Source organism: Euwallacea fornicatus, chromosome 12, assembly GCF_040115645.1.
Source record: "Euwallacea fornicatus isolate EFF26 chromosome 12, ASM4011564v1, whole genome shotgun sequence".
In the NCBI taxonomy this organism is placed as follows: domain Eukaryota; kingdom Metazoa; phylum Arthropoda; class Insecta; order Coleoptera; family Curculionidae; genus Euwallacea; species Euwallacea fornicatus.
The window spans coordinates 1,034,839-1,062,274 of record NC_089552.1 but is presented as its reverse complement, the minus strand read 5'-3'; the positions used below and the strand labels follow the sequence as shown (position 1 = coordinate 1,062,274).

At 38.7% G+C, this 27,436-nt stretch overlaps 8 protein-coding genes across 13 annotated transcripts; 4 read left to right on the top strand and 4 right to left on the bottom strand.

The window, feature by feature from the left end:
- Positions 1-642: 642 nt before the first annotated feature.
- On the top strand, positions 643-6,963 carry LOC136342692 (apoptosis-inducing factor 3). 2 transcript variants are annotated; one of them, XM_066288763.1, is made up of 8 exons: positions 643-847; positions 2,334-2,609; positions 2,842-3,039; positions 3,101-3,422; positions 3,476-3,693; positions 3,747-4,013; positions 4,145-4,489; positions 6,731-6,963. In XM_066288763.1, exons 1-7 carry the CDS (start codon positions 799-801, stop codon positions 4,480-4,482), a joined length of 1,668 nt encoding a protein of 555 aa, XP_066144860.1. In that variant the 5' UTR covers positions 643-798; the 3' UTR covers positions 4,483-4,489; positions 6,731-6,963. The 2 variants fall into 2 exon arrangements, with proteins under 2 accessions (XP_066144860.1, XP_066144859.1); XM_066288762.1 differs by lacking the exon at positions 6,731-6,963 and having other exon boundaries at positions 645-847; positions 4,145-4,807.
- Positions 5,336-13,358, bottom strand: LOC136342681 (citron Rho-interacting kinase-like). The gene is made up of 21 exons (XM_066288742.1): positions 12,976-13,358; positions 11,926-12,159; positions 11,731-11,868; positions 11,341-11,678; positions 11,048-11,282; positions 10,450-10,948; positions 10,282-10,392; positions 9,632-10,232; positions 9,423-9,581; positions 9,187-9,338; positions 8,998-9,121; positions 8,619-8,942; positions 8,374-8,563; positions 8,187-8,317; positions 7,922-8,113; positions 7,431-7,864; positions 7,191-7,329; positions 6,979-7,141; positions 6,714-6,907; positions 6,479-6,655; positions 5,336-6,425 (listed from the first exon to the last, which is right to left on the bottom strand). Exons 1-21 carry the CDS (start codon positions 13,250-13,252, stop codon positions 5,619-5,621), a joined length of 5,619 nt encoding a protein of 1,872 aa, XP_066144839.1. The 5' UTR covers positions 13,253-13,358; the 3' UTR covers positions 5,336-5,618.
- Positions 13,359-13,629: 271 nt separating this feature from the next.
- LOC136342690 (vanin-like protein 3) lies at positions 13,630-16,124 on the top strand. 2 transcript variants are annotated; one of them, XM_066288760.1, is made up of 8 exons: positions 13,630-13,750; positions 13,826-13,944; positions 14,019-14,150; positions 14,206-14,504; positions 14,768-14,979; positions 15,029-15,316; positions 15,370-15,634; positions 15,694-16,124. In XM_066288760.1, exons 2-8 carry the CDS (start codon positions 13,855-13,857, stop codon positions 16,079-16,081), a joined length of 1,674 nt encoding a protein of 557 aa, XP_066144857.1. In that variant the 5' UTR covers positions 13,630-13,750; positions 13,826-13,854; the 3' UTR covers positions 16,082-16,124. The 2 variants fall into 2 exon arrangements, with proteins under 2 accessions (XP_066144857.1, XP_066144858.1); XM_066288761.1 differs by having other exon boundaries at positions 13,643-13,750; positions 13,829-13,944.
- A 112-nt stretch (positions 16,125-16,236) lies between these two features.
- LOC136342705 (protein takeout-like) lies at positions 16,237-17,945 on the bottom strand. Its single transcript, XM_066288789.1, has 5 exons — positions 17,803-17,945; positions 17,653-17,748; positions 16,868-17,018; positions 16,685-16,818; positions 16,237-16,624 (listed from the first exon to the last, which is right to left on the bottom strand). Exons 1-5 carry the CDS (start codon positions 17,843-17,845, stop codon positions 16,323-16,325), a joined length of 726 nt encoding a protein of 241 aa, XP_066144886.1. The 5' UTR covers positions 17,846-17,945; the 3' UTR covers positions 16,237-16,322.
- A 1,043-nt stretch (positions 17,946-18,988) lies between these two features.
- LOC136342626 (pectinesterase-like) lies at positions 18,989-19,916 on the top strand. The gene is made up of 2 exons (XM_066288618.1): positions 18,989-19,266; positions 19,421-19,916. The coding sequence occupies exons 1-2, from the start codon at positions 18,989-18,991 to the stop codon at positions 19,794-19,796; spliced, it is 654 nt and encodes a 217-aa protein (XP_066144715.1). The 3' UTR covers positions 19,797-19,916.
- On the top strand, positions 19,835-21,705 carry LOC136342704 (protein takeout-like). 2 transcript variants are annotated; one of them, XM_066288788.1, is made up of 5 exons: positions 19,835-20,664; positions 20,742-20,837; positions 20,888-21,035; positions 21,096-21,229; positions 21,304-21,705. In XM_066288788.1, exons 1-5 carry the CDS (start codon positions 20,625-20,627, stop codon positions 21,603-21,605), a joined length of 720 nt encoding a protein of 239 aa, XP_066144885.1. In that variant the 5' UTR covers positions 19,835-20,624; the 3' UTR covers positions 21,606-21,705. The 2 variants fall into 2 exon arrangements, with proteins under 2 accessions (XP_066144885.1, XP_066144884.1); XM_066288787.1 differs by having other exon boundaries at positions 19,838-20,688.
- A 380-nt stretch (positions 21,706-22,085) lies between these two features.
- Positions 22,086-25,487, bottom strand: LOC136342687 (zinc finger protein 845-like). 3 transcript variants are annotated; one of them, XM_066288753.1, is made up of 10 exons: positions 24,826-25,487; positions 24,213-24,394; positions 23,948-24,152; positions 23,707-23,892; positions 23,471-23,659; positions 23,277-23,413; positions 23,033-23,219; positions 22,853-22,979; positions 22,582-22,805; positions 22,086-22,523 (listed from the first exon to the last, which is right to left on the bottom strand). In XM_066288753.1, the coding sequence occupies exons 1-10, from the start codon at positions 25,038-25,040 to the stop codon at positions 22,376-22,378; spliced, it is 1,800 nt and encodes a 599-aa protein (XP_066144850.1). In that variant the 5' UTR covers positions 25,041-25,487; the 3' UTR covers positions 22,086-22,375. The 3 variants fall into 3 exon arrangements, with proteins under 3 accessions (XP_066144850.1, XP_066144852.1, XP_066144851.1); XM_066288755.1 differs by having other exon boundaries at positions 22,086-22,461; positions 22,594-22,805; XM_066288754.1 differs by having other exon boundaries at positions 24,213-24,322.
- Positions 25,488-25,947: 460 nt separating this feature from the next.
- On the bottom strand, positions 25,948-27,393 carry LOC136342696 (RING finger protein 37). The gene is made up of 2 exons (XM_066288777.1): positions 27,182-27,393; positions 25,948-27,133 (listed from the first exon to the last, which is right to left on the bottom strand). The coding sequence occupies exons 1-2, from the start codon at positions 27,201-27,203 to the stop codon at positions 25,956-25,958; spliced, it is 1,200 nt and encodes a 399-aa protein (XP_066144874.1). The 5' UTR covers positions 27,204-27,393; the 3' UTR covers positions 25,948-25,955.
- Between the last annotated feature and the right edge of the window lie 43 nt (positions 27,394-27,436).

Genomic DNA, 27,436 nt, shown 5'->3' with positions numbered 1-27,436 from the left:
GGTTAGACCGATAAGCCTCATGTCGGTAAAAAGGCTGCGAAGTTACTTGAATGTTTGGAGGCAATCGCGTCGTTGTTATCATCGTTGGCTCTATGACTGTTCTTTTTACAAAACGCATTGTAAAGGTTTTTGTATGTTTTCGTACCGATATCGTTTCTTAGATGATTCAGCCGAATGGCTGGCACAGCAAAAGAGACATTCGTAATGCCGAAAAACCTAATTATCAGGTGTTTCTTTCTTTGAAAAATTCCTGACATACCTGACTAACGTAGCTAAGATTTACTGACGGGTACTCCGAGGGTATGATGAGGGAGGGATCAGAGCTAAAGCTCTATTGTTGGAGAAATTCGGGCGATCGTTAAAAAACCCTCTCAGCAAACCCCGAACAATCACAAACGCGGGGCGTTGATCGGTCAATTTGCCAATTACCATCAAACAACTAAGTGATAACGCATTAACTGATAAACTTATCCAAGACATGTCTGATACTTCAATACCTCCGTAAGAAGTTTTTTAACGATCACCATTATTCCGGTCAAGCATTTTTGAATCAAATTTCAATAGAATCCGCTCGTAATTGAACCAACGGATCACGTGGGCCCCATTCTGCGCCCGCTCATTGTCGACAAGATCAGTATCACGCATAAAAATGGTTTCAAAACTGACTACGAATTCCTTTCCCTTTCACCGCGCGAGTTCGCGCTCAGTAAACGCGGAGCTTCGCCTTGAAACTGTTCCAAGGCGGAAATCGGCAGTTAATCTGTGATTTAGTGGGGCCACCAAATTACCTAAAGAAGGATGGGGTGCAACTCGTCCAAATCCAAACTCGACATCACCTCGACAACAGGTGAGTACCCTATGGTTTATCATAAACCTGTCATAAGGGCAATGGCAAAAGCAAAATGTTAACCTCAAAAGGGTGGTAAATAAATAATTTCAAGTGGTGGCAAGCGGGTCAGGGGAGCATGTCGAGCAGGGGGCTCCCAGTGTTTGCACGTTGAGTTATCGGTTTTCAAGACGCCTTAACTGGGTAACGTTTCCGCCCTTCTGACTATTGCTCATTTGGGTGCACCGGGCATAGAGTTTCATGGCATGTAAGATTGAAAATTGTTTATAAAACACAAAAATTGGCCAGAAAATAGGGCTTCTCTTTAACGGTCATTATAAATTTGTAGCATAGGTGAATAAGTATTTTGAGGTCATTGCAAATGTTATCACGCTACTGGAATTCCCAGTGTTCAGACGAGATGATGAGCCGAATGGGAACTTGCTAGTAATGACGTTAATCGCATGCAGATAGTAGTTCTTTCGGTCGAAACACGAGATGTGGCTCCCAAACTTCCAGGGCTTCGAGTGCACTCCATTCTCCTCTTATCGCCAATTCCATGCCCTTTCAAGCAATTAAATCATTCCCTATTTCAATGTCAAATGCTGACCTTGGTCCCATTGTAAACATTGGGAAGTGGTAGCAGCTGGCAGGGACTTGGGAATGCTTATCAGTTGAGCAGGGCAAGGAATTAAATTGCACTGGGTACTCCCGCACCTCATATACTAGATTATCTGATCGATTAATGAGGATTTCTGCAGACTTATTTATTAATACTAAAACCCCTTTGTCTCCGCCTTAAAAGAAACATAAGTAGAATTATTTCTTAACAGTCATCGATATGGTTTCGCTACCAATACATTTTAAGCCTTATCACGTTCTTACTAATCACGTTTCCCAAACTGTAGTATCAGCGACAATGGTGATTGCATGAAACCAATATTATCTTGGCTGAAGTATTTACACTTCGGCCCAAATAAAGTTATCACCAAGTATGATTTTGATACTAAATACATTATACCTATGCGTCGTCTTACCCAATTTGGAGTTTCGTCAGCGCAGGTATTATTCACGCAAGAAAAAATGCTTCAGGCGCAGCGCATGTTGCGCTTGGCATGTTTTCAACTTGACCTGCTTGCAGATTTTTGTGTTAGTTTAATCTGTAGCCGCTAAAAGCATTGGGACTAGTACCTTAGCGGTACCATAGACCGAGGAAGGTCGCCGCAAGAGAATTTTCACCTTGGATGAAGTGAACCCGTGCCAGGTATTTTCTCGTTCGATCCGGTGACTCCGACGAGTCGTCGCCGTGTGGGCGAGTTTTACTGAGTATCCATCAATTTCGGGATTTTATAATGAACGTTTTTATAATTCATGTCGCTTATGTAACAATAATGGCTATCTTGTAATTGGTACCAATCGGGAGCTTTCAAACCGTTTAACAATTATGACGATTTTTATTGTTATTAAAAATAAATATGCAAATCTCAAATGATCCTTCATTAACTAGACAAGGTCCCTACCAAAAAGGACCTCGAAGATGACTTCGTCGAAGACGTGGTCTGTACCGTCAAAGACATCAACGAAAATGAAATGAAAACCTTTGAATTGGACGAAGAAAAGGTGCTAGTGGTCAAGCAAAATGGAGTTATCCGAGCCATGGGGACCAAGTGCACCCATTATGGTGCCCCCTTGGTTAATGGGGCCTTGGGTGAAGGACGGGTGCGGTGCCAGTGGCACGGGGCGTGCTTTAATATCGCCACAGGGGACATCGAAGATTTCCCAGGTGCGTTTAGACCCAACTTTGTCTCTGGACGTAATTTTTTATCTAGCAAGTATTTCTATGCGACTGATGAGTAGTAAAGAGTAATTTCATGTATCGAGTGGAGTACTTGAAGACGGTAAAGGCGTTTGAGTGGGTACTTGCACTTCCATTTTCTTCCCGGTTTTTGATGAAGGTGTAAATACTTAATTGATGATTTAGTTCTGTGCTACACGCTGTTTGCATTCTCATTTAGGTTTGGACTCATTGCCCTGCTACAAAGTAACAATCGAAGACAACGGAAACGTGAAAGTCAGAGCACGAAAAACCGATCTCCGGACTAACAAACGTACGAAACCCATGGTGAAGAAACTGGCCACGGTAAATGAAAGATACGTCATCATCGGCGGGGGTCCATCGGGGGCGGTCGCAGTGGAAACCCTAAGGCAAGAAGGTGCTCCCTCAGTCAAAACCCCGTAAGGGATTTGTTTGGCCTACAAACATCGATTTTGCAGGGTTTTCGGGTGAGGTGGTTATGGTATGCAAAGAGAACTACCTGCCTTACGACCGAGTGAAAGTGAGCAAACAGATGGATTTTGAGATTTCCAAAGCGGAACTCAGGGACGACAAATTCTACAAGGACAATGACATCGAGGTTTTGAAGGGGGTAGCGGCTGAAGCTGTGGATACGACGACGAACACCATATCTTTGTCGAATGGGAAAACCTTGAAATATAACAAATTATACATCGCCACAGGGTGTAATCCCAGGAAACCCGACGTGCCAGGCAAAGAACTGAAAAACGTTTGTGTGTTGAAAGATTACGACGATTCCGCGTAAGTTGGTTTGGGAGTGAAACAGCCAGCACTCAAATCGGCTTCGGTTACAGCTACGCCTATCCTCAATTAAACAAAGACCTCGAAGTTGTGGTGATCGGCTCCAGTTTCATCGGAATGGAAGCCGCCAATTTCTGCGTGGACAAAGTCAAAAGCGTTACTGTGATCGGAAGAGGAGCAGTGCCTTTTAGGTCTATCTGGGGAGAGCGCATCGGTGCTGCCATTCTTGCCTTGTTCGAGAAAAAGGGTGTAAAATACATCCCTAACAACGGTAACGTCTTTCAAACGCATTAAGGTTCTCCGTTCGATAATATGAGTTTTTAGTAATAAAAAAGATCAACGACAATGGCGAGGGCTTCGTGTCCAGCGTCGAATTGACCGACGGACAAATACTGAAATGTGATATTCTGTTCTGTGGAATCGGCAGCACGTACTTCACGGATTTCCTCAAAGGGTCGGGGCTGAATATGCAGCCCGATGGAACCGTTGAAACCAATGAGTATTTGCAGACCAATATTCCAAACGTGTACGCTGGAGGAGATATCGCTTATGCGCCGGTGTGGTCACACCACAACAGGAAAGTGGCCATTGGTAAGTCAAATTAGGTTCATTCAACAAATTCATTATCGACCAACCGATATTTCTCTTGGGATGTAAATCTTGATCGTTCAAAAAAATGTTCCTGATATCTTTTCTCTATTTATGATTATCTCCCTGCCTAGGCCATTATCCCTTGGCCCACTACCACGGTCGTATGGCCGCCTTGAACATGGTGGGCAAGATAACTCCCATTAAGGTAGTGCCCTATTTCTGGACCATGCTGTTCGGCAAAGGTTTCCGCTACGCCGGCCATGGTAGCTTCGACGACATAATCTACGCGGGAGACGTCGAAAACCTCAAGTTTATGGCCTTCTTTCTTAAAGACGACGAAGTCGTCTCCACCACCTCATGCGGCATGGACCCATACGTATCGTTGTTTGCGGAAAAGTTGGCACAGGGCAAGAAACTGTACAGGAACGACTTGAAAGACGACCCCATGGCCTGGACTAAAATGATGTGATAATTAGGTGCTGTATTGCCATTTTACGCAAGCGTAAAGTACGGGTTAGTTTTATCATTCCAGTTAGGATGAATTAAACTCTCCCTTATGCAGGCGCTGCTGGTGGGTGTGTGCTATAAGTGAAATCAGCGAAAATGTAAGGTTATTTACTATTTAGACCTTTATGAGCACAGTCCTGGCAGCAGCTGTTGGCGCAAACTTGTTAATAATAATTATTTATTTGAGATGATATATTTCTACCATGATATTCAAAGATTGTTATTTATGTAATTTGCTTTGTTGTACAGTGCACTTATTAAGATTTTTTTTCAGTATTGAATACACATATACGTACTTTTTTTTTTTAATTTAAGGACGTGTTCATTATTTATTTTCATACAATACCACACACATAATATGAGTTGGGAATTAAACAGAAGGTTATTACAAATTGTTATAAATTGGCACATTTTTTGCCTTAGAATTCAGTCACATAGTTCATTTTTCTGCACTTTGTGGCGAAACTGATATAAATTATACTTTATAATTGGAGAAAGAATAGTGACGTCTAGTGACTTCGCGATCTGCCCATGGCACATGGTGTGACGAATACAATATCGACTTGCCATTCTTTCCACACTTCAAATTAAGGACTCTGTGGCGAGCAGAGCTTGGAAAGCTATTGGCTACGCATAGGCGCGTTGCGAGTTACAGGCAGTTCACAAGAGGCATGAAACATGTCTTGAGCAATGGGATCTTTGAAGATCTTTAGATTTTGATATTGTTTGATTATCCCATCTGGTTTTTGTGCAAATTTGACAGTAAGAGAAAAGTATTTGCTCAATTTCTATAGCCATGAATGAGAAGGCCACAATGTGTTTAATAAAACATTATTTATAGCAAAAATGTACATTTGGAAATTTAAATAAGTAATAAAAAATATAGAAAATTTAAGTACATAGTTTTAGACGTTTGAGGTGGATTCTTTACCTTCAACGCCTCACACACAAGTACGTGTTCTTGAAGTGGTGGAAATTCATACTATTCTCAGTCAAAAATAACTGCGAATATTGTGCAATTTCCAAATAAAATAAAATAAAAAAAATTCAAGTACGCTCACCAACAACGAAAACCATGTTGCTTCTTAGCCCTGACTACTACAAATCAGTCTGATCAAACCTCACTCTGCTGGGACCGACATCCATTTGTTCCGCACCAACCGAATCGCTCAAATGTCCATCCAAACTTTGAGCTATCGAACTGGTGAAGCTGAACTGACTCAAGTTGTCCGAGTCGTTGGTCATTGTCGTCCCGTCGGACACGGTCGACAAGGCATCGAAATCTGGCAAGTTTCTGGCACTAAAAAATCTCACTTCTCCCCCCTGCTCCAGGAACACCCCTCTGTCGTTCGCTCCCAGATACTTAAACTCCGTCAACTCCATTCTGTATGACTCCAGCGCGTCCTCAGAACTGCAGCTTTCCGGGGCTATTTTCAGGACTTCTATGGCACCGAATTGAATTATATATAAGTAGTGTTTGTTAGCCAAATGCAGGCTTATCGGCAAATGCTGGTTCTTGATTTCTTTGCTTCGCGAAGATCTGCCATACTCATCCACGAACAGCAGAAATTCTTTGTAGGCCAGTAAATACTCTTTGGGATTGGAGCACACTTCCACTATAGCCACGGGGAAGCTTCCCAATTTGTAGCACTTGCTCACGTGCTTTAATTTAAGGTCAGAGGGGTCTAGGAACTCTTCGGCGTTAAAAGTGTTCATGTCTATCTCGAAGAATTTATCAGCTCCCACTATGAGACTGTTTTCAGTAAAGAGGATACAGCTGCTTGGCTGAGCAGTGTCCACTATGCGCACCGGAAGAAACTCGTTGGTGTCCAAATAGTACTCATGTATTACGAGCTGCTTTCGAGTGGCTGCCGCTATCTTCTTTTGACTTTGGTATTTTGAGACCTAATTCAATCTAAACTGAAAGGGCAGTCTTTGGAGAAGGAAGTTGGACTAACCTGCAAGATGTGGAATCCGCTTAAGTTGTTGGATTTTACTTGCTGATAGTTTAAAGTGGGCTTAGCGCACGGGGAACATTGCGCCAAGGTGATTAAATGATTCAGGTCGCAAGTTATTAGAGTGGATTTCGATCCTTCTATCATCACAACAGCTTTGCCCAGGGTGAAAACTACAATCTGTACAGAAATTTGAATTAAAATCTGCGTCGCGCGACTGTTGATGACGATATCTAACCTGCTCAATTCTTGCAGGCCCTTCAATGTGCAGCAGATTGTTGTCGTAATGGGCAAAGAGGCCTTTGTCCGTCCCCAGAACGAGGATATTTTCAGTAATCGCCACAACGCAATTTACCACAGTATGGGAGGGTAATTTGAAGAGAAAATGCACCTTAGAGCCTGAGGGATTGGATGCAAATTTCTTTTGAAGAGCTGTAATCAAACAATAATACAAATTTATGTATACAATAAAATTTATGACTGTTAAAGTATTTATTTCTTACCCGCAAACCAATTATCCTTATCTTTGGCGGTTAAAGCCATAAGAGCAAGATATTTGGAGGGCCAACAGGAAGTTTCCGAACCCACTTCAATCTTCAAAACGAAAGGAATGTCGCTGTCAGCAACTGGAATTCCGATTTCGGACTGTAGAGGCTCCAATATGACCTATAGAAATTAAAATAGGCAAAACTGTAAAGCTTGACTGGAATATTACCTTGCCAAAGGTCTCGTTAGATATAACAGGAAATTTATTAAGAAGCATCGTTCCTGCGTTAGTCGGTGGTTGCGTATAAATGTCCAAGGAGGAGTTTGTGAGTCGCGCATAGCGTTTTTCCCATGAACCAGATTTTATGCTGAAATACAAGCCATATTTTAAAAAGAGTCATATCGTAAGCACAACGAGTTTGCGTGAATTATTCAAGCTGACAAATCATAGAATTCAAACATTACTCACCAAGCTACCTTGACCCAACCTTCACACAAAGCCTCTTCGTTTTGCTTCTCTTGAATTTCATTATTCTTGATGTGCTCTAAACTACCCTTAAAATGCTCGACTAACTGTTTGGGCAATCCGCACACTTTCGGGAGACCAACCGAACACGTTACATGCGCAACTGTTGAACATTCTTTGCATACGTGATGATTTCTCCCCAATAAAATCGGGTTCTGGCAAAGAGCGCACTTCTGGGGTATTGTGTTCAGTTTAGATTCAAACCTGTGGGGAATGTTATGGTGCATTCTACTGGATCCATTGCGATTAAACTGTGTCTGATTTGATCGAGGGGTGGTTATTTGTTCCAGAGCTTCTATTGTTCGAGGGCTCATGATTTGCGATTTAGATTTTTCAATTTTGCCGGCCACCTTGTTCGCCAAATTAAACGAATTTGCCTGTAAAAGTTTTGTAGTAAGACAAAATTCTTTGTTCCCAGTTTAGTTAAATTTTACTTCGCATTGACCGGGAACTTTCAATTTGAAAAGTTCCTCTCTCAATTTGGTGTTGTTTTCCCTTTCTTTCAGCAATTCCAGCTCTAAATCTCTGTAGTTTAAAGCAAGAGATATCGGTGGTTGGTTCTCTTTTTTGGAACTGCCGAAAATTACCTCCGACAAGGTTTTTTTCTTGTGGGACTGTTCTTCAATCTGCAATTTTTATGTTGCCAATTTAAAGTTCACTGAACAAACGGATTTAAAGTTATATCTAAACAAGCCTTACCTTCGACTGTAAATAGTCAATCAGCTTTAAATGCTGTTTATCCCTGGCGTTAGCCTTCACCTCTCTCTCCTTATGGTAATTCTCCTTTTCATGCAGTATCCTCTCCAATTCGTTACTTTTTTCCAATAGCTCTGTAACCACCAACATTTACTTATCTCTTTTATATAATTAAAAAACTCTAACACACCTTCCACAGTTTTATTCAAATCGCTCACTTGATGACTCAGTTTGTACTTCGACTCTTTCAAGTGAGCTATTTTTGTAAGGTACCCCGAAATCTCCTCTTTAAGCGACCGATTCTCCACTGTCAGATTGTCAATTTGTCTATCGCAAGTTTTTATCATTACTTTTGTGCTGCATAATTTATTTTCCGACGCCTGAATTAACAAATATCTATCAGTTCCTGGAAACAAACTTCAGTAATATACTTACGGCCAACTCTTCAGACAGCCCCGAAGAACACTCCTTGTACTCTATTGAGAGAGCCTTGTAATCTGCACACTCCTTCTCCAGACGATCAATATTCTCCTGTAAATGCTTGATTTTCTGGTCGGCAATCGCCCTCAAAGATTTTTCCTCGTTGATATGCCGCTTGACTTCTTGAGTTTCCTTGCGCGCCTCGAAGAGGTCTGCTATAAGTTTTTCGATGTTTCCACTTAATTCAGTTTGCTTCGCTGTGCTAATTTCCACTAGCTTTTCATACTCGATTACTTGGCTTTCGAGAAGAGTGCAGGCTTCACGCAAACCGTCAAGATTCTGATAATAGATTTCATATATTTAGCGATTCAAAAGTGCGGGGTTGGCGACTTACAAGCTTCATGTTGGAGGTGTCAGTTTTGCCTTTTTCAATCGTTTCGTTCAGCTGTAATTTTTCCTGCTGCAGCTGTTCCACCAGGCGCAATAGTTTAGACTTTTCCGCCTCCTCCCTGTTGCACCTTAATAGAAAATAAATCAGTGTATTATTATAGAGCGAAAAGTGTTATGGTGATGTATTGGTTACCTGGTTTCCAAAGATTGGAGCTCGTTTTTAAGGGTTCTGATGTTGCTGTCTAAATTACGAACGGATTCGTCTTTGGTGCTCAAAAAGGTTTTCAATTCCTTAATGATGCATTTCTCGTCGTCAGTTTTGCTTCTTTCATTTTGTAATTGATCCTAAACGAAATTTACATGTCAATATAACACGGCAAAATGAAAAATATGTCACTGTTTCCATTTCCAACTAATTAAACATTTTACCTGTAAACTTTTAATGTTTTCCTTGGCCTTTACGAGCTCAATTGAAATACTTTCATTTATACCAGACAGCTCTAAAACTGCAGCTTCTTGCGCTCTTTTGCTTTCGTCCAAAACTTTCTCTGACTGAGTAATTTTCTCCTCCAACTTTTTAATTTCGCCCTAAAAATTTCGTCACGGTCTGTTTTAAAACTAACAAAAGCAAAACTCACTTTGGCTTCCTTTAACTCCCTTTCCAAAATTCTTTTATCAATTTTACAATCTGAGAGCTCTTTCTGCTGCTTGTAGAATTGTAATTGCTTCTCTCTTAATTCTTGAGTTTTGGTCTCTGACGCTTCCACCTCTTCTAATCGTTTTTTCAAATCTTTACACTGCTCATTTTTTTGTTCCAACTCTTTCTGCAGTTCATTAATGTACAACTGAGTTTCACTGGTCTTTCTCCTCGCTTCCTCTCCCTCTTTTTTGCAATTCTCTAACTGTTTACTTTCTCTTTGAAGTATTGAAATTTTGCTTTGCAACTCTTTTATAGTTTTTTGACTATCATCAAAATGGCGTCTTAACACTTCAATTTCCTTTTCGTATTCGTCGATCCTCTGCAAGTCCTTTTCCAGTTCATTCACTTTGGAATTCAACTCTTGAACCAAATCTATGTTTTCGCAAAGGCTCTGCTGAAGCTCGTCATAGTCTGTCTTGCTTTTGCTCAAGCGATCATTTAGATTGACTATTTGAGACTGCTTTTCCTCTAATGCGTCTTGCAAACGACAAATTTCGCTTTGAAGGCTGGAGTTGGCACTGGATTCATCTTTTAATTTACTAAAAATCCCCATTGTTATTAGCAATACTGGGTATAAAGAAGCCTCACCTTTGTAGCTCCGAAATTTTGTTTTGTCGGTCGGCAGTGGCTTTCTCTAGCAAATTTTCCAAACCTACAACGCTCCTTCGGTTCAATTTTTGCTCAGTCTCTAATGACAGCCTATAAAAAAACATTTATAAGATTAAGAGCAAAAGGCAAAATTTCCCAGTAACTAACCGATTTTTCTCCTCCATTTTCAGGGCATGCTGCAACTGTTCATTCAACATACTATTGGTATTAGCCAGTTGTTCGTTTTTCGAGTTTAACTGCTTGATTTCTAGTTCTAATGCCTCAATTTTGGTTTTCTCAGCTAGCTCCCACTTGAGCTTCGCTCCTTTTATCAAATCCAAGGCTTTCTTTTCCAAGTTTATACGCTCCTTGCGTTCCAAATGCAAAGTGCGCTTCACCGCTGAAGACTCAGCCAAGCTTTCAGCCAACTGCTTTTCCAACTTATCTCTCAATCCTTCCAAGCTTTGCAATTTAATAGCAGTAGCGTCTAGTTTCTGTTCTAACGTCAATTTTTCCTGTTTGAAATCTTCGCTTTTTGCCACTTGCATTCGTAAGATAGCCAATTCTATTCTTAGATTCTCTATTAACTCTAAATCGGTTTTGTGCATTGTAGGACGTGGGAAATTTGACTCATAAGACCCTTGCGAATTGTGCGTATATGTAAACCCTGGTCGAAAATAAAATCACATACAAACGTGTACAGACACGGCCAATAAATGACTGTTTACATTTCTTTGAAAGCAACGATTTTTTGCAACTCACTTACCGATAAATGGCAAATTCCTGCCTGAAAATTGCGATCGTCGCTTAAAATTCTCAATACTTGGATGCTTCTTTTTTGAATGAACGTCGTTGAAATTACTGGTGTCTTCGGGTGAGGTGACTTTGGGAACATAAGGAGGTACTTGCTCTCTCAGGGTATCAAAATGCATACCTTTGAAGACGGCATGTGACTTGATTTTCTCGAGTTTCAAACGAGATTTTGCGTCGGTGATTAATCCCTTTGAACATTTTTCATTATCAGTACATTCAATCATTTTTTATTGAGATGATTCTCACCTTAACAAAATTCACATAGCCCTGAGTTAAAGCGACGTCATGTGGAAATTTTAAGCTGTTAGAATGATTCATAACTTTTGAATAAACTGATGCAGAGCTTTGCCCTTGAAAGGGAGGGTTTCCTATCGTTAATTCATAGGCCAGCACGCCAAGAGACCAAAAATCACATGATACCCCATAACCTGAACTTTTCTCATTGCTTTTATTATCAAGACACTGCAAGACTTCTGGAGCAATGTAATCAGGAGTGCCTACAGGAGGACCGACTTTCACCATTCCCTCTTTGTCTAGTTTTGCTGCTGATCCAAAGTCGGCAAGCTTAATGTGACCACAACGATCTAAATACAACAATCCTTAGACCCACGCAATTTTTTAAAGCTTAAAAGGTACCCAACAAAATATTATCGGGTTTTAGATCTCTATGAACATAACCCATGCCATGAAGATCCTCAAGGGCCAAAATAATCTCTGCTAGATAGAATAAGGCAGCCCTTTCTGGTAGGGTACCACCATTTCTGTATAGATGCCCTAAAGGACATTGAATAGTAGCTATAACTCTTGACTGTGTTCAAATTGTTGACTTACCTAAAAGATCTCCTCCAGGATGGTAGTCCATTACAAAAAATAAATAGGAACTGTCTTGAAATGAGTATTGCAGACTTGTAATCCAGGGGGAACTTGAAAAAGCCATGATATTCCTTTCTTCTTCATAAGACATTTTCTTGGTTTCATGATCAAATTTTCTTATTGTTTTCATAGCATACACATCACCTGTCTGTTTTTCTTTTACCAAGTGGACTTCACCAAAATGTCCACAACCTATAGTGAATTAGGTTTATTTAATAACTAATAGACAATCTTGATAATGGCCAAATCATTATCTGCACTCACTACTGTATAAACAAAAAGAGAGGGGAACTACTAGTAAAAATTGCTATTTTGTTAGTGGTCTCATGCACCTAATTTTTTTTTATCACATAATAATGTAAATTTTTATTTGAAAGCATTATCTGCAAGAGACAAAAAAGCCACAAAAATAATGATCTTTTTTTCTAATTTCAGCTGCTTTAAATTTTTAAACATTTCAATGACCCTTTTGTAAAAAAATCACGTTAGTTGCTTAGATTTCTCTGCATATAATGAGCATCCATTATTTAGTGTTATTGAAATGAATTTGGTATTGCTCTGAGTCGATCCTTGAGTTGAGAATTATTAGATTTATGGTGCAGTTCATAGCTTATGATTCATGATGTCAAAAAAAGTTCTATACAGTGCCAGAAATTTGTCTCTATTTTTAAAATACCATGTTTAGTCTTGAGCTTGGTCTCAAGTATAGTACTTCTAAGCACTCTATTAATATATGAAATTTTAAGTCCAATAATACACAGAAAACAAATTTACATATGTAACAATTATGTTTTCTAACAAACTAGTAGAATCATCTGAGCAGATGTACACCAAGGAAACATTAATCACCAGTGACATCCATGTTCTAGGTGTGCATATACCCATTTGATTGTATTGGTTGGTTCAAAGACATAATGTAATGGCATAAATATTTCGACTATATTTGCAAAATTGCCTTTGGTATGCTGCCAGGTTATTAACATTAAGGCTTTCTAATTTGTTATTTACCTATTATATTCTTGATTTCGAAGTCACTGATATTAACCCTCAACATTTTAATTTCTTTCATATCGTTTTGATATTTTTTAACAAATTCTGTAATATTGGAGTCGACTTTTTGAAGCCCCTCAATGCTGCATTCTTCATAAAGGGTCTGCAGGACATCCAAGATAGTCTCTCTGTTTAGGAGTTGATTTTTGGATTTGGAGGAGCCCCAACATTTGGTCGTGATTTCGGTGTTGATTCTATGTACGCGGACACTTACTGGCTCTTTTTGTGGTTCCATTTTTAATTGATTATCTATTTAGTTACTTAAATCGAAGGAAAACAAATTTTTACTCGCTTTGTGTCAGTTGATGAAAGTTGTTGTCAACAAAACTTTTGAAAATGACCGTTACAGTTTGAACACCTGCCATTTACCAGCTTGTCATTAATCGGTCAAGTTTTTCGAAGACAGGAACATATGCTATCTTCGTCTTTTATGCGATCTAGATCAAGATATATAAAACATCACATTTGACGCAACACCATCTCGAGGATTAACATTGTACTGAGCACAAAAAGTTGAAAGTTTAAATAGGAAAGGAGGGAAATTCAAAAATGATTAACAAAAAATAACTTATTGTAATTTAATGATAATGGATATTGTTCAAAGTCTACAAAGCTGATTTTGCGTCGTTCCTATTAGATATTTTTTACCGTCGAATTCGCGCAGTGATAAGCATTAAGGTTTGAGATGCCTGCTTATTTCAATTACTTATTACCTATAGTAAAAAGGTGACATGTAAGTAATACTGATAATATTTAATGTAATCTCCATTATCTCCTCACATAATTGTAAAACACTAATTATATATAGCAGGCTTTAGCAAAAGGAACTGTTCGCACATGGAAGTTAATAAAATGAAAGGCGTAGCAGTAGTTCGATTTAGCTCATTACCGCAACTTTTGACTATTATTTTCCTGCATTTCTCAGCAGTAAGTTAAAAATGTTGCTTTGGCCTTATGCATGTCTACATGCTCTAAAATTACCGACTTTTACTGCCCTTTAGGTAGGTTCATATAGTGTGGCAGTAATGGAATTTGCAGTAAACCTAAACTTCTCTCAACCTGCTTCGAAAGTTTTGGAAGACAACACAATAAATTACATTAAATTAATAGAGCAGGCAAAGAACCAAAGTGCGGTAAGTTGCGTTACTATTAAAATGGAATATTTTTAGTTTTGATCATCGTCTAAAGGTTCTCGATCTGATAGTTTTCCCGGAGGCCACCCTGTCTCCGTATTTTGCTGCCATACAGAGTGCGGCAGCTTTGCCACCAGATTACGGTAGCTTTATTCTTTGCAACTCAACTGAAGGCAGCTACGCACAATTCCTTAAAAATCTATCTTGCGCAGCTATAGATTACAACACTACTGTTGTCATAAATTTCACTGAGAAGGAGGTGTGTCAAAGTGATCAGGATTGTTCAAAGTCTGAGGATTACAAGTTCTACAACACGGTCGTAGCTTTCGGAACGAATGGTTCTATACTTGCTAGGTAAATTTTTACATCAGAAGCAATAATTCTTAAGTTGGTGGCAGGTCACAGATGCTTAAGACAAGAGGCATGCAGCACGAGGCATGCGATGCATCAAATACCATTTTGTGACAAAATGGAGAATGAAATTAAGCAAATCACGCAAAAAGTATTGCACATACAATGCAACATTTAAGTACGTTGCTCAGAGTTAGTCACAGAGACTACGCACCTCATGTGACATGTCTTTCTTCTCACAAACCTACCTAAATGGCCTGAATCAGATATAGGAAATGGAATTTGTTTGGAGAGCGAGGCAAGAGTAGACCAACATCACTCGACTTACCAGTGCTCCACATCGCAAATACAACTTTTGGGATAATGACTTGTTTCGATATTCAGTTCGGCATTCCCGCCTTCAATCTGACCAAAGATAAAGGAGTAAAAAATGTGATTTTTCCTTTACAGTGGATTGGAGAGCTACCTTATTTAACTGGTAGGTGCTTTTGAAGAAAACCCCTGTAAAATACGTTGGAGAATTTTAGCCCTTCAAATACAGCAGATGTGGGCCCAAGAAATGAATGTGGTATTGTTAGCCTCAGGGGCTAATCTACCCCAATCTGGAGCTGGAGGGTCGGGTATATTTGTGGCTGGACACGGACCAATTGAACACGACGTTTTGCCCGAAAGAGGTACCAAGTTAATGATACAAACTGTGCCAAATGATTCGGAAGAGTTTAATATTTCTTACGGGGCCCCCAACGTAGACATTATTGACCAACTAGCTTTGTCGTTGGACAGCTTTTATTTGCTTGTTGATCCATCTATAAAAGGTTGAAAAATTTTGCTAGATTTATTTGATTGCAGTTTTAAGTTGCACTTGCAGATCATAAATCAGTGCTTCTTAACACGTCCGCTACCGGATCTTCCCAGCACGTAGTGTGTCATGGGGAGGATGACCGAAATGTTCTATGCTGCAACTTTAATACCTCAATAACGTTAAATTCGACCTCTATTGCCGGCAATGCGTATGCTTATCACTTAGTTGCCTTCAATGGAGTGAGAACCTACTCAGGCGTGTACTACGGAGGGGTGGAAACTTGCGGGGTGGTCGCATGTTTAAACCAATCGGTAGATTCATGCGGACAAAGGTTGTTGAATTCTCTCACACATCCTTAAGATTTTAAGCATCCAAAACACTTCTAAACAGATTTTCCAATTACTCGGAAATTTCCTGGCCAGTGATCTTCAATTTCATCAACATCACCGGCAACTTCAGCCAGTCAAAGCAGCGTTTCCAGCTGCCCACTACTCTACTGAGCTCCATGCGGCCTTTAACTACCATGGAGTATAACTGGAGAGGAGTAGCCGTAGATGAGAAAACTCTAACGCGCAATATTGAGTTAAATGAGCCGCAAAGCAGGCTACTGACTTTCGGAATTTTCGGACGGGACTTCAAACGAGACTGGGACCCGATTAGCAACGACACAGGAAATCTAAGTAGAGATGCCGATGATTCGAACGGTAAAAGCGTGCCCCAATCGACGATTTCAGTGGTTTTATTGTGGGTGGTTTGTATTGCTCTAAGGTGGTTTTGAAATATTGTTGTAAAATAAAAGATGTCGGGGTCGAGAGGGAAAAGGGGCGAGTTTTGTTGGATTGTAAAATCCTTGTCGTGACGGTTTATCTAATAAGTGCGGAAAGTACGGTTTTACCCCACGTCCTTAAGAAAGCGAATAGAACAGAAAACGGATTCTCTGGCCAAATAAGTAATTTTATATTTCAAAATTCACTAAAAAATTGAGTACCTTCAAGCCACACAAAAAATCCAAGCGAGACTCACTTAAGAAATACTTTTTCCATGGATACGTTATCGAAGAATGTCTGCCAGTACTCCTTAAAGACTGCCCCATAAGTTTTGTCAGTCGAAGGCTTTACATCCTTAAATACGGCCTGCCACTCCTCGTTAATCACCTTGTTGATATTGTTCCCCATCAGTTCGTTTCCATTGAAAAGGTTCTCGAAATTAACCTTCATATTTTGCGGTATAATGTCCAAAACGCAGGACATTACCTTCAAGTAATTTTCCTTGTTTTTTTTGACCTTTTCGAAACCAAACGTAATATTTACAGCAATGTTGCCTACAAATAAACGCGTTTCAATGTGAGATTATATAGCAGAGAAATAAATTATTTGCTCACTGAGTTCTAAAGTGGACTGTCCATCTCCGTTGACGGGAAGTGTCAATATCTTACCATGGACGGTGTAGTGTCCCTTTTGAACGATTTTTGGAAAGTGAGCGAACACGTTCAATAAGAGATTTTTGAAGTCGAAACTGGAATTTCTCGATTACCTTAAGTCAAACCAAGATTAATTGTACGCACTGCGCATTTTCGACGGTTATATCAGAAAATCCTGTGACGGAAAGATCTGTGTAGTACTGCGTCAACTGGACGGCGCCCTGTCCGGTACCGATCGTCAGCTTTGGGATAATCAGGGGGTCAAAAGACGTCGTGAGTCCATACTCCGGTAAACCTGGAAAAGCTCGGCTTAACGCGAATTTCCTTATCAGTGGGACATGACACGATCATGATTACAGCGAAATATTTTACAAATATACCGCCATTTTGATTTCTGGAGGGAACACCACTTCCGCGCCATCTTCAATCTAAAATTTGAACAAGACGTGACTGCGCTTTTTGCTGCAGCGCTTTTCAACCAATTCACTTCTTTTGCCTTAATTCCTAAAGCTTTCCTGAAGCGGTCCTCTCTATGATAGCACATAGACAAGAAGTGATTAGAACAAATCATATTGAGATGGGAGGTGCCTTTGAAGAAGAAATCACCTGCGTGAACACAAGATTATGGAGGCAGTTCTCCAAAGAGAAAACCAGTCTCCCATTAAAGAGAAGTCCGAATAAAATCATAGGCTAATACCCAAATGCTTTGGTGGGAGGTGAGAACGGAGTCACCTGAGTCTCATAACCCTCAAGGAGAAGCTTACGAAGGGGGAGTGAGTTCAGCTTACAAGAGCATCGTGCTTCCACTTGTTCTCATTGTCATTATATGGACGTAAGAACGAGACTAACACGTTTATGAGTAGAACCCGAATTGATAATTTGCTGATTAATGCGTGTTGAATTAATGTGTATAATGATCTCTTATTCACCTGATTTGCTTGCGTGGAAGACGCTCTGGATCGCTTTGCCGAGACACGTGTCGAAATCCGGGCTGCTTACCTTGCATTTCGGAAGGGCGAAGCCATCTGAAACTTAAAATTTATAAACCTCAATTTTTATAATTTTGTACCAGGGCTCACAGCAAGCACTAATGAACACACTCAAATATAGGAAGAGTTTCATCGTTGTAGAAAAACATGCTCTCACATTGGAGCTGCTTAAATATACGAAAATGCAATACTTAAGTAAAGGAATATTAATTAATTACACTATAAATAAGGTCACATTGGATAAATTATGGTATTTCTTATGGACGCAATTATATAACTATAAATATAACATACTAAAGCGTATTTTAAGTGGACATCTAATAAAATAAAAAATAAAACGTACTTTTTCCTAATTAAGTAATGAGGTAAAGCAAACTTCGGAGAACACTCGCCTTATTCATGTCCCTATGTATGCTTATACAGGATGGTATCCGCTGGATGCATATTTCTAAATTTTTACATTAGAACTCGATGGTTTTAATTGATCGTTAGTCGGTAGCGTAACCAAGTCCTTCGACTGTGCTCTCAAAGCAACCAACTTAGTGAAATTAATTCTAGGCAGATACCTATCAAAGGCAGCGACGAGGCTCCCCAAACTCATTAATTTCGCTATTAACAATATAGACACTAATGAAATCAAGGCAGCAATCAGCGGACATTGGTATCTAATTAAAGGTGTAGATGACGTAGATCAAGGGCCCGAAAATACTGCCCTGGGACACTCCTCCGAAGAGAAAACTCTCCCTTGAGATAAACATTAACCTCCATAACTTTTTATAAAATTTTGTGGCGGGGTTGATAATGATGGACATTGGTATGGATACCAAACTATTCCTTCCTGTAAATATAAATGATATTTTACCACCCTGTATTTTTGAATACCCATAACTTGGTATATTACATCTTGAAGCATAGATAATGTGCGTAAAATGACCTCATATCATATGAACACAGCTCAATTAAAATGGTGTAATTATTACTTGAATTAATAAACAATGTTGAAGTAAAAATACTCATTTTAATTAATACAACTAATAACATTCCGTATGAATTTAATAATTTTTCCAATGTATCACTTTTTTGTCCGCATGTGATGTTACAAAAAAACTTCTGGCGATAGATCTATAATCACCCACCACCAACATTAATTTATTTATAGCTACAATAAACTCTCAAAAGCCCTTATTACACGATAAAACGTAGCTACCCCATTTTTAAAAACGAATCACGTTTGCCCCTTCTGCAATCTCCATCCGGTAAGAACACTGATACAACAATGCGTTTCCACTATACACTAGCCCTCTTATTCATGTCCGGGGCTCGTGCCCTGAATTATTCAGGAACAGCCTCTCAGCCCTTTCTTTTCCAGGAGAAATCCCAAGAATTCACCATAGAGAAGTATTTGGTTGGGTGGGAGCCACAAAACATGCTTCCAGATACTCCAGTTTATGTGGTCAAAGAGTGGGAATCCATTCAAGTGGTAGTCATCGAGACTACCACCAAGGAGAGCAAGCACTTCAGGGTCTATATCCATATCGAGTCGGAATGTTACAGGTAAGTTGAAGTCATCAGATGAAATTTGAAAGAGAGAGAAGTTTCCCGTAAACTAAGCAGTTCGCTCAAGAATTCTTTCGTGTCTTCTTCGAGCTCAAAAGTGATATGATAAAATGATGGTCAGAAAATCATCGTTTTCACATCAACTCTTCAGGGATACAGTTTACGTAGTAGGTGAGGTCTCCCTAACAGCCTATGGCCTGCCGGACAAACTTGAGGAAATTAACATTATGTCCACCTTCAGTGCCCTAACTATCGTGGAAGACTATAAGGGGATCGTGAACGAAAGTGGCAGAAGTTACCAGGAAGGAAACCTCGCATGGGGGATCTTTATAACACCTGCGCCTCAAAGGCAGACGCAATTGGGACTGAATGCTCTGCAGCCTTCTGGGTTCAAAGTTCTAACTTTCAACTTTTTAGAGTCACCGTTCACAATGGATTACGTCCCGGACATATGTCCAAATGGTCAGCTAATCATCAGGAATTCGAACTTTGACAAGTTGATGATGCGGAAGGTCCATATGCCGTAACTTATTGTACTTGAAGAAAGTTAAGCACCAGACAGAGATTTGAACGAGAACACGCATAACCGGTCGTGGGAGTTCAATAATTATGGGGCTGGAGCTTTGAATATATTCGGTTTACTAAAATTAAGGAATTGTCCTACGATTTTATTAGAGATTATGGACCTAATTCAAAAACGGCTCTGAAGGATTCCATAATTGAGTGAATTTTGAGCGTATGGCACGCTCGGCCGTCCTTTCCGAAATCCGATTTCAACAAATCCTGCTTGTTTTGCCTGTACAGTAAAATCATACAGATAACACTTATGCCAGTTAGTCACTGTCCGTCCAGATCGGCAAAGCCAATCACGTCACTGCCTGGCTCCGTACACGAAGAGGCACGATTTAGCCCGATGTGTTCAGATCAAAAAGTAAATTCATTGCTAATTTTTCCGTTAGACTACTAGGATTGTTGAGAAAGGAATGCATCACTCATGAATCGACCTTTTGCTTTTTCTGAAAGGTTTTATGATAAATTCTATTTTATGGTTTGACGATGAAGACAAAATTTTCAAATTAAGACCCCCAAAATGTTATATGTCCAAGGGCAAACCACTTTTAAAAATTACTGTAAATACAATACCCAAACCGTTAATTTACAGTCAAGACAACTATTATTACAAGAAAGTACTGAGAGATCGAGCTGGAAAGTTACCGAACTAACCTGAAAACATATAATTTCCCTGCAACATATAATAAAAATATGTGCAATTATGGTGGTTGCAAAGTTGGATGCAACCAATAAAACTTGTCTCTTGAACGCATCGCGGACATTATTTCCCTACTTGCAGCAACATGAAGCTCTCCAGGAGAATACTCACATGTATCTGCTTAAGTACGTTAATTCGCTTCATGCTAGGTGAAATTCGACAAACTCGTACAGCGTTTTACCACTAACCAGAACAATTTCAGCTGATGTTCCATTCCCTACGTGCAAAGTCCAAGATTCTGACTTTGAGACGTGCTTAAACTTGGCCATCGAGCAGGCCATCAGGATGGCCAAAAATGGTAAGAACATCTAGTTTTTTAATAAAATTGGAAACTTTGCTGATGACTAGGCCTACCCGAATACAACATACCTCCGCTTGACCCTATAAAGCTGTCTGCCTTGAGTGTGGCAGAAGGTTCGGGGGTAGTCGAAGTGACTCAAGACTATGAGGACATTACTGTGTTTGGGTTTTCTAATTTGAAAATCAACAAATCTCAGTAAGCTCCAAAGGTGTCATAACAATTATTGTGAATAATACAATAGCAGAGATCTCTTAGTGTTGATTTGGAGAAGAAGTCTTTGGAATTCTGGACCGTTCATCCAGAGATACGGCAAAAGGCTAAGTACAGAGTAAAGGGGAAGATTTTAATGTTGCCGGTGTATGGGAATGGGAACTGCAGTTTATTTATAGGTATAAGGGTTTTTATTAGTTGACGAGGTTAAACTATACAGCCTCACAGAATAGTCAAAACACGTCTCTTTTAGTAAATAGCTACACCAAACATCTAATCAAATTCGAAGAGACCAATAAAGGAGAATCAGTCTATTTCACCCCCAAGAGTTACCAAATCAAAATGATCCCTGAACATGCTTCCTATATCTTCGAGAATTTATTTAACGGCAATAAACTGTTAGGAGATAATATCAACAAAGTCATAAACCAGGAGTGGAGAACCATTTTTAATGAAGTGGGCGCAGCACACCACAAGCTGTACGCGGAGTTGTTTTTGGAGTTCACGAAAAATGTTTTCGAGAAGCATCCCATAAACGATATTTTTTTGCGATAGTTCGCGTTTTTAGGGCCAATAGGTTTACAGTCGAGCAGATGAGTCACAATCGAATTGTTATGAGTTATGAATTCTAAATAAATCATAATTAATAAGAGAACGTGCTGATAATGTAACCTTCTTGTAACAAAATCATATATATGGTAGAAAATACGAGTACCCATTGTCCAAGAAGCATTGCCCTATTGAACGATTCAAAACCTGCAAAACCTAATCTCCAAAATGTATAAAAAAGAAAGGTCTAGAATAAAAACCTTGTTTACGTTATGCAATACCGAACAAGAACGCTCAAAAATGGGAAAATAAAACTGCAGATTTTTAATACACAATATTTAGGTAATCCCCCCTTTATAATACTCGTACAGAATTCAGTTTTTCCCCAGAATACGTAACAATAGCAGGGTATAACTAGAAATGTAGTCACCAATGTAGAAAAAATACAAGAGTGTGCTATGTAAAAGGATACATTAAACCCAAAAATTGAGGTAACTTAATGTTGTTTTATTGGATTAAATTTACATGAATGTGATAGCGTTAAAAAGCATAAATCATATTTTATTGCTTCTGCATTGAATACAAATCTCAAGGATAAATTGATCGTTAATAATAAATGATCTTGGAGTTCTGAATGAATACCCCTTATTGCAATCAAAACATGTCCAATCTGTTTACCTACCGTTAATTTATAATTATAACATAATACACAATATCACATTACAAAGTGATATTATGTATTATTTTATACCTCAATGTTCCTGACCACTGAACTATCACTCTTGCAGTAAAGAAGCATCATCATACTCACTACATTCCCTGTAGATATTGAGCTTAACATTCTCCCCCAATTCACCAGAAGCTCTCTTAAAATTAAGATAATTTCTATGACCCTTCAAATGCTCCTTAAAAACCCTATTATTCCTACAATAGATTCCTTTCATACATAATAATAATTAATATTAAATAAAAAACATATTACAAGGTTTTAAACTCGCATTCTCCGCAATTCCAAAATTTTTCATTATCTTCGTCTTTGTGTTTTTTTGTGGTATGTATGCGTAAGCTGCCTTCCTGATTGGTCCGGAAACAACAGTATGGACAAGATAGTTTGTAGTCTGATCGATTAGAGTCTACGAACTTGGATATGTGACTGTTGAGCGTTTGTTTTGCGTTGGCTCTGAAGGGACAGTTGGTGCATTTGAACTGAAAATTCGCTTCAAATACGATGTTTTCACTAGTAAAACGGTTACCTTGTTCGGGGAATCGTGTCGCTTTAAATGGCTTTTAAAAGAGCTGCTATGGCGCGTTTTATATGGACATTCAACGCACTGGAACATTTTTACTTCTTGCTCGGTTTTATGCAACTTCATATGAATTCTAAATAAAATATTCATCTGTAATAAAACTCGTAAACTTCTAAAGCCGGTTACCTTAATGTATAAATATTAGCCGACTGCTTCTCGCATACTGGACACATAACTGGTTCAGTATTAATGTGGGCAGTTTCTACATGCCTTTTCAAACATGAGTTGAACTTGGATGTGAACTCACAATGATCACACTTATATTGAGGAGCCTCCTTTGAGTGGATTTCCTTTATGTGTCTCTTCAGTCTGGCTAAAATCAAAATTCTCGCTTTACCCCTCGTGTTAATCCGCGGTAAAAAACAATTACAATTTTCAAAAGTTTTAAAACTACACTGCGGGCATCTCTTATAATCAATGTCCTTTTTGCTGGAATGCATGATTTTTAAGTGTCGGCTCATATTCCCAAAATACATGGTTCTGTAATCGCACTGTTTGCACTTGTATCTGAAACCAGGGATTTATAGATTATGACATAATTGTTCACAATAGGTAGGTCAGTACTTATTCTTGGTTTCCTCACTCTCATGGCTTTTTAAATGCATTGGCATACCCCTCTGTGAAATCATCTTGTTGCAAATGGGGCATGGGCTATTGCTTAGATGAATTTTCATATGATTTGGCAAAAATTGCTTGTTTTTAGTCTCATACTCACATTCGGGACATTTGTACATGGGAACTTCCCCTGGTTTCCTTAACAAGGCAATTACATTTTCCCCCCTGTTAGTAGACTTACTTACCTGTGAGTCAAAATGTGGTTCTTCAAGGATACCTTATGATAAGTGAAGAAGTCACATTCAGGACAATGATGTTTTTCAGTTTTGTCTCTGTGATGAATTTTAAGCATGTGGTTGGTGAAGGAAATTTGGTGTTTGGTAATAAAACTGCAGAGGGTGCAGCTGAAATGCTCCACTTCCTCTAGAGTTCTGAGAAAGATTTCATTTAAAAAATGTTCCGACTTAAAAATTATCAAATATCCACCTATGAGTCAATTTGTGTCTTTTAATACCCGATTTTTCCTTAGTTTCAAACTCACATTCGTCACATTTAAACATCTTCCATTCAATAGCAGGTTTATGCCGGATCATATGTTTAGGGAGGTTGGTCTTAAATTTTGTGGAAAAGTTGCAATAACCACACTTGTATTGCACATCTGAGTGAACATTCTTATGCTTCTTAAGGTACTCTAGAAGGTGTAGTAACTAGTAAGTCATGACCAATTTTTGAAAATCTTGATGAAACTCACCAATTCTGTGGGTTTCATAGGGGCATTGCTCACATTTAAAGCTTGGGGGAGATTCTGGATTCATTTTGTGGATTACTACATGTCTGAGTAGATTGTGCTTGTATTTGGTTCTGAAAACGCATGATTCACATTTGAAGTTTCCATAACTGGGTGGACTACAATCTTTATCATCGCTAATACCACTAAAAAGCAGATCTTAAAACATTTGAGGAAATTGCTAAGTTCCTTGGTTGCAACCAAAATCTGCAGCTGCAATTTTGAAAGTTGTGGTACTAATTCAGATTAGAGGGAACTCAGTGAACATAAGAGATTTGGTTGGATTAGGCAGTGCTGAGTGCAGGCAAAGATCAGGAAAGAGTCGGGTACATTCTAAGGAAATTTTCTGCCTAAGAGAGACTACCAGACTTTCACATAATTCCATCTAAGGGTATAATAAACCTTAAGGAGTGAATCGGTTAAATCAAATGTAATTGATGTTGATGCAAAAGACCTGCCAGGGGATGATGTGAGGGCAGGTACACGCCTACTTAAAATGTATCTAATCCAATTTAATAATGCATTGATTGGAAACTAGAGCTTTGCATGCCAGAAAAAATGGATTATTTCGACATACCTTTTAGAACCTAAAGGAATTATCACTGAACTATCTAAATCCTCTGCAGATTTTTCTTTAATGTCCTCATCAAATTCAAAAGCCTCAGCCTTAATAAGAACTTCTTCAAGCTTTCTGTGAGCTGATGAAAGTTCTTGGCACATGATGCTATTACTAGCTAAATTAGAGGCTAAATAGAACTGAGAATGGGACTGACCTATAGTTTCTAGACTCATATTATCTAAGATTTTTAATATATAGTGTGTAAGCAGTTCGTTTAATGTTTAAAACGGAAGTAACGTCTTGACTCTTGACCAAGGGCTCGGGTTAACATTCTTAACTCAGGTCAACATTTCTTTATCTGGCTTCTCTCGCTTTGACTTCCCAACATAGGTCACCCGTTTAATTTCATTCATAATTAATCATTTATTCACATTGGTTATTTTTGTTGTTTATAATTGAAAAACAGAAAATTATAGAAAAACTAATTAACAAGAAAAACAAAAGCAATCTTGACATGTGTCATTCTCAGCAGAAGCGTTATTGCAGGTTGCAGCTAATACTGATCAAATAAATAACTTAAATTAAGTAATACAAAAAACATTAACAGTTTGCTGTGAAATTAGAGAATCTGAAAAAAACCGGAGGACGTTGCGGAGCACGCGAAATATCCCGAAATCTACAGTTTTCCCAAACACTAAGAGAGAGAGAGAGAGAGAGAGAGAGAGAGAGAGAGAGAGAAAGAGAGAGAGGGGGAGAGAGAGAAAAAGGGCTTTCTCGACTTTATGGTGACCGCGAGGTTGTTGCCTATTGATAAATACAGGTTTAGATCGATATTTCGCAAAAACTTTCTAAGTATGACTGATGGAATGTATACCCGATAGTAACAGTTAAAAAATAATGTAAAATTATGGAATTTATGTCGACCGGAATCAATACAGACAATTACGGGAGTAGATCAATAGTTCGTAGAAATTCCCCCTAGTGGGGCTAGTGCAATATATACATTAGATCAAATAAAGCAAAGTCCTGGACATATGTTGCATGAAAAATCCATGACTCGATGCATATGCAATACCGTGCCGTTTGTATGACAATATTTTCCTACAAAACTTCTCAACTACCTACATTAAAACCCACCAATGATAGAACTAAGTATATATTTTCCTAACTTCACTTTTAGCAAAAACAATATTACATTTCATACACACGCCACTTTCAGAGACTTTTAACACGCATTCCCGACAATAACCGTCTTTGCAAGGTAATTCGTAAATAGATTCAAGTTTTGCTTTACATAAGGTGCAAGCATATTCACTGTTAAGAGAGCTAAAACATATAAAACCTGATTCTGTTTTTGCTCTTTTTATTATATTATCTATGTCTTGATCAATAGTTGCACTCTCTTTTGAACCTGAGTTAGTGGCACTTTCTATAGGCATGATCCTCTTGTCAGAAGGCTCATTATTTCGTAAAGATCTTTTCAAACAAAAAGTCTGTGGTTGATTGGAGTTCTTCAATAAAAACATGTCAATCCTGCTTTTCAAAGCAACATTTAACACTGGTTTTAAAGTTTCTGTAAATTTAAACCCAGTAAATGGATCTCCAGGTTTTCTCCCAAATGATTTCTCACTTTCTACATGTTTTTCTAAAGTACTTTGATCTATGGTTTTGCCACTGGGCAAGGTATATGGTATTGTCATTAGCTCATAAGTGAGATCATCCTTAAATTCATCAGGTATCCTAAAAACTGCACTGTCTTCAGAGGGTAAAGAATTTGAGGTGACAGGTCTTTTGTTAAGATGTAGCACAGTATCAACAGTCTTTTGTGAGCAAGTTTTAGCTGGCATGCCCCATATTTCAATCTTTCCTAGACACGGGACTGATTTGTCAGTACGGAATATTACAATCTTAACACTTGAGGCATTCAGAAAGGATCTAAAGGTATAACTTTTGAAGAAACACAAGTCAACATTTTGTGCATTAAACCCAGGGGGATGATTCATAGATGAGTATTTTCGACCATTACAAAATATCACTGATGGCTTATCAAAGAGACACTTTCCAATTGATTCATAGTGGTTGGAATTGCCTTTGGCAAATATTTCAATTCCTGAACACTTCTGATTCCCAACACATGAGTTTATATATATGTAGTAGATGCTGACATTGCAAAGGAGCTGGAACTCAACTTCAATTGGGGGCTTTATGGAAGGGTACCCAATAAAACCTTTAATTCTTTCAGAGTAAATGGTGCTTATGAGGTTGGAGGCGTCGTAATTTTCAGTTGGCGAAGGTTTATTCGTTAGTTGAGGCAGTAGTTTTGGGTCTAGGAAATTTAACAGCATATCAGTAATTTGTAGTGAAAGAAACTCACTCTTGTAGGTCTTTACACCCATTTATTGACTTTGGCTATGGGAGATTTTTAGTCAGTAAGGTAGTTGTGCATTTTATACGCTTGTAGAGATTTAGATCTAATAATGTTTAATGGATCAAAAAGGTTTTTTTCTTCTTTAAATTATTACTTTAAAATTAAAGAATCCTAAACAGAAATATAACCTTAAAATTGCTAGTGATAGTGGTGGGCATTAAACTTGGTTATAGCTATAGCCATATCTAGCCAAGATGTGAT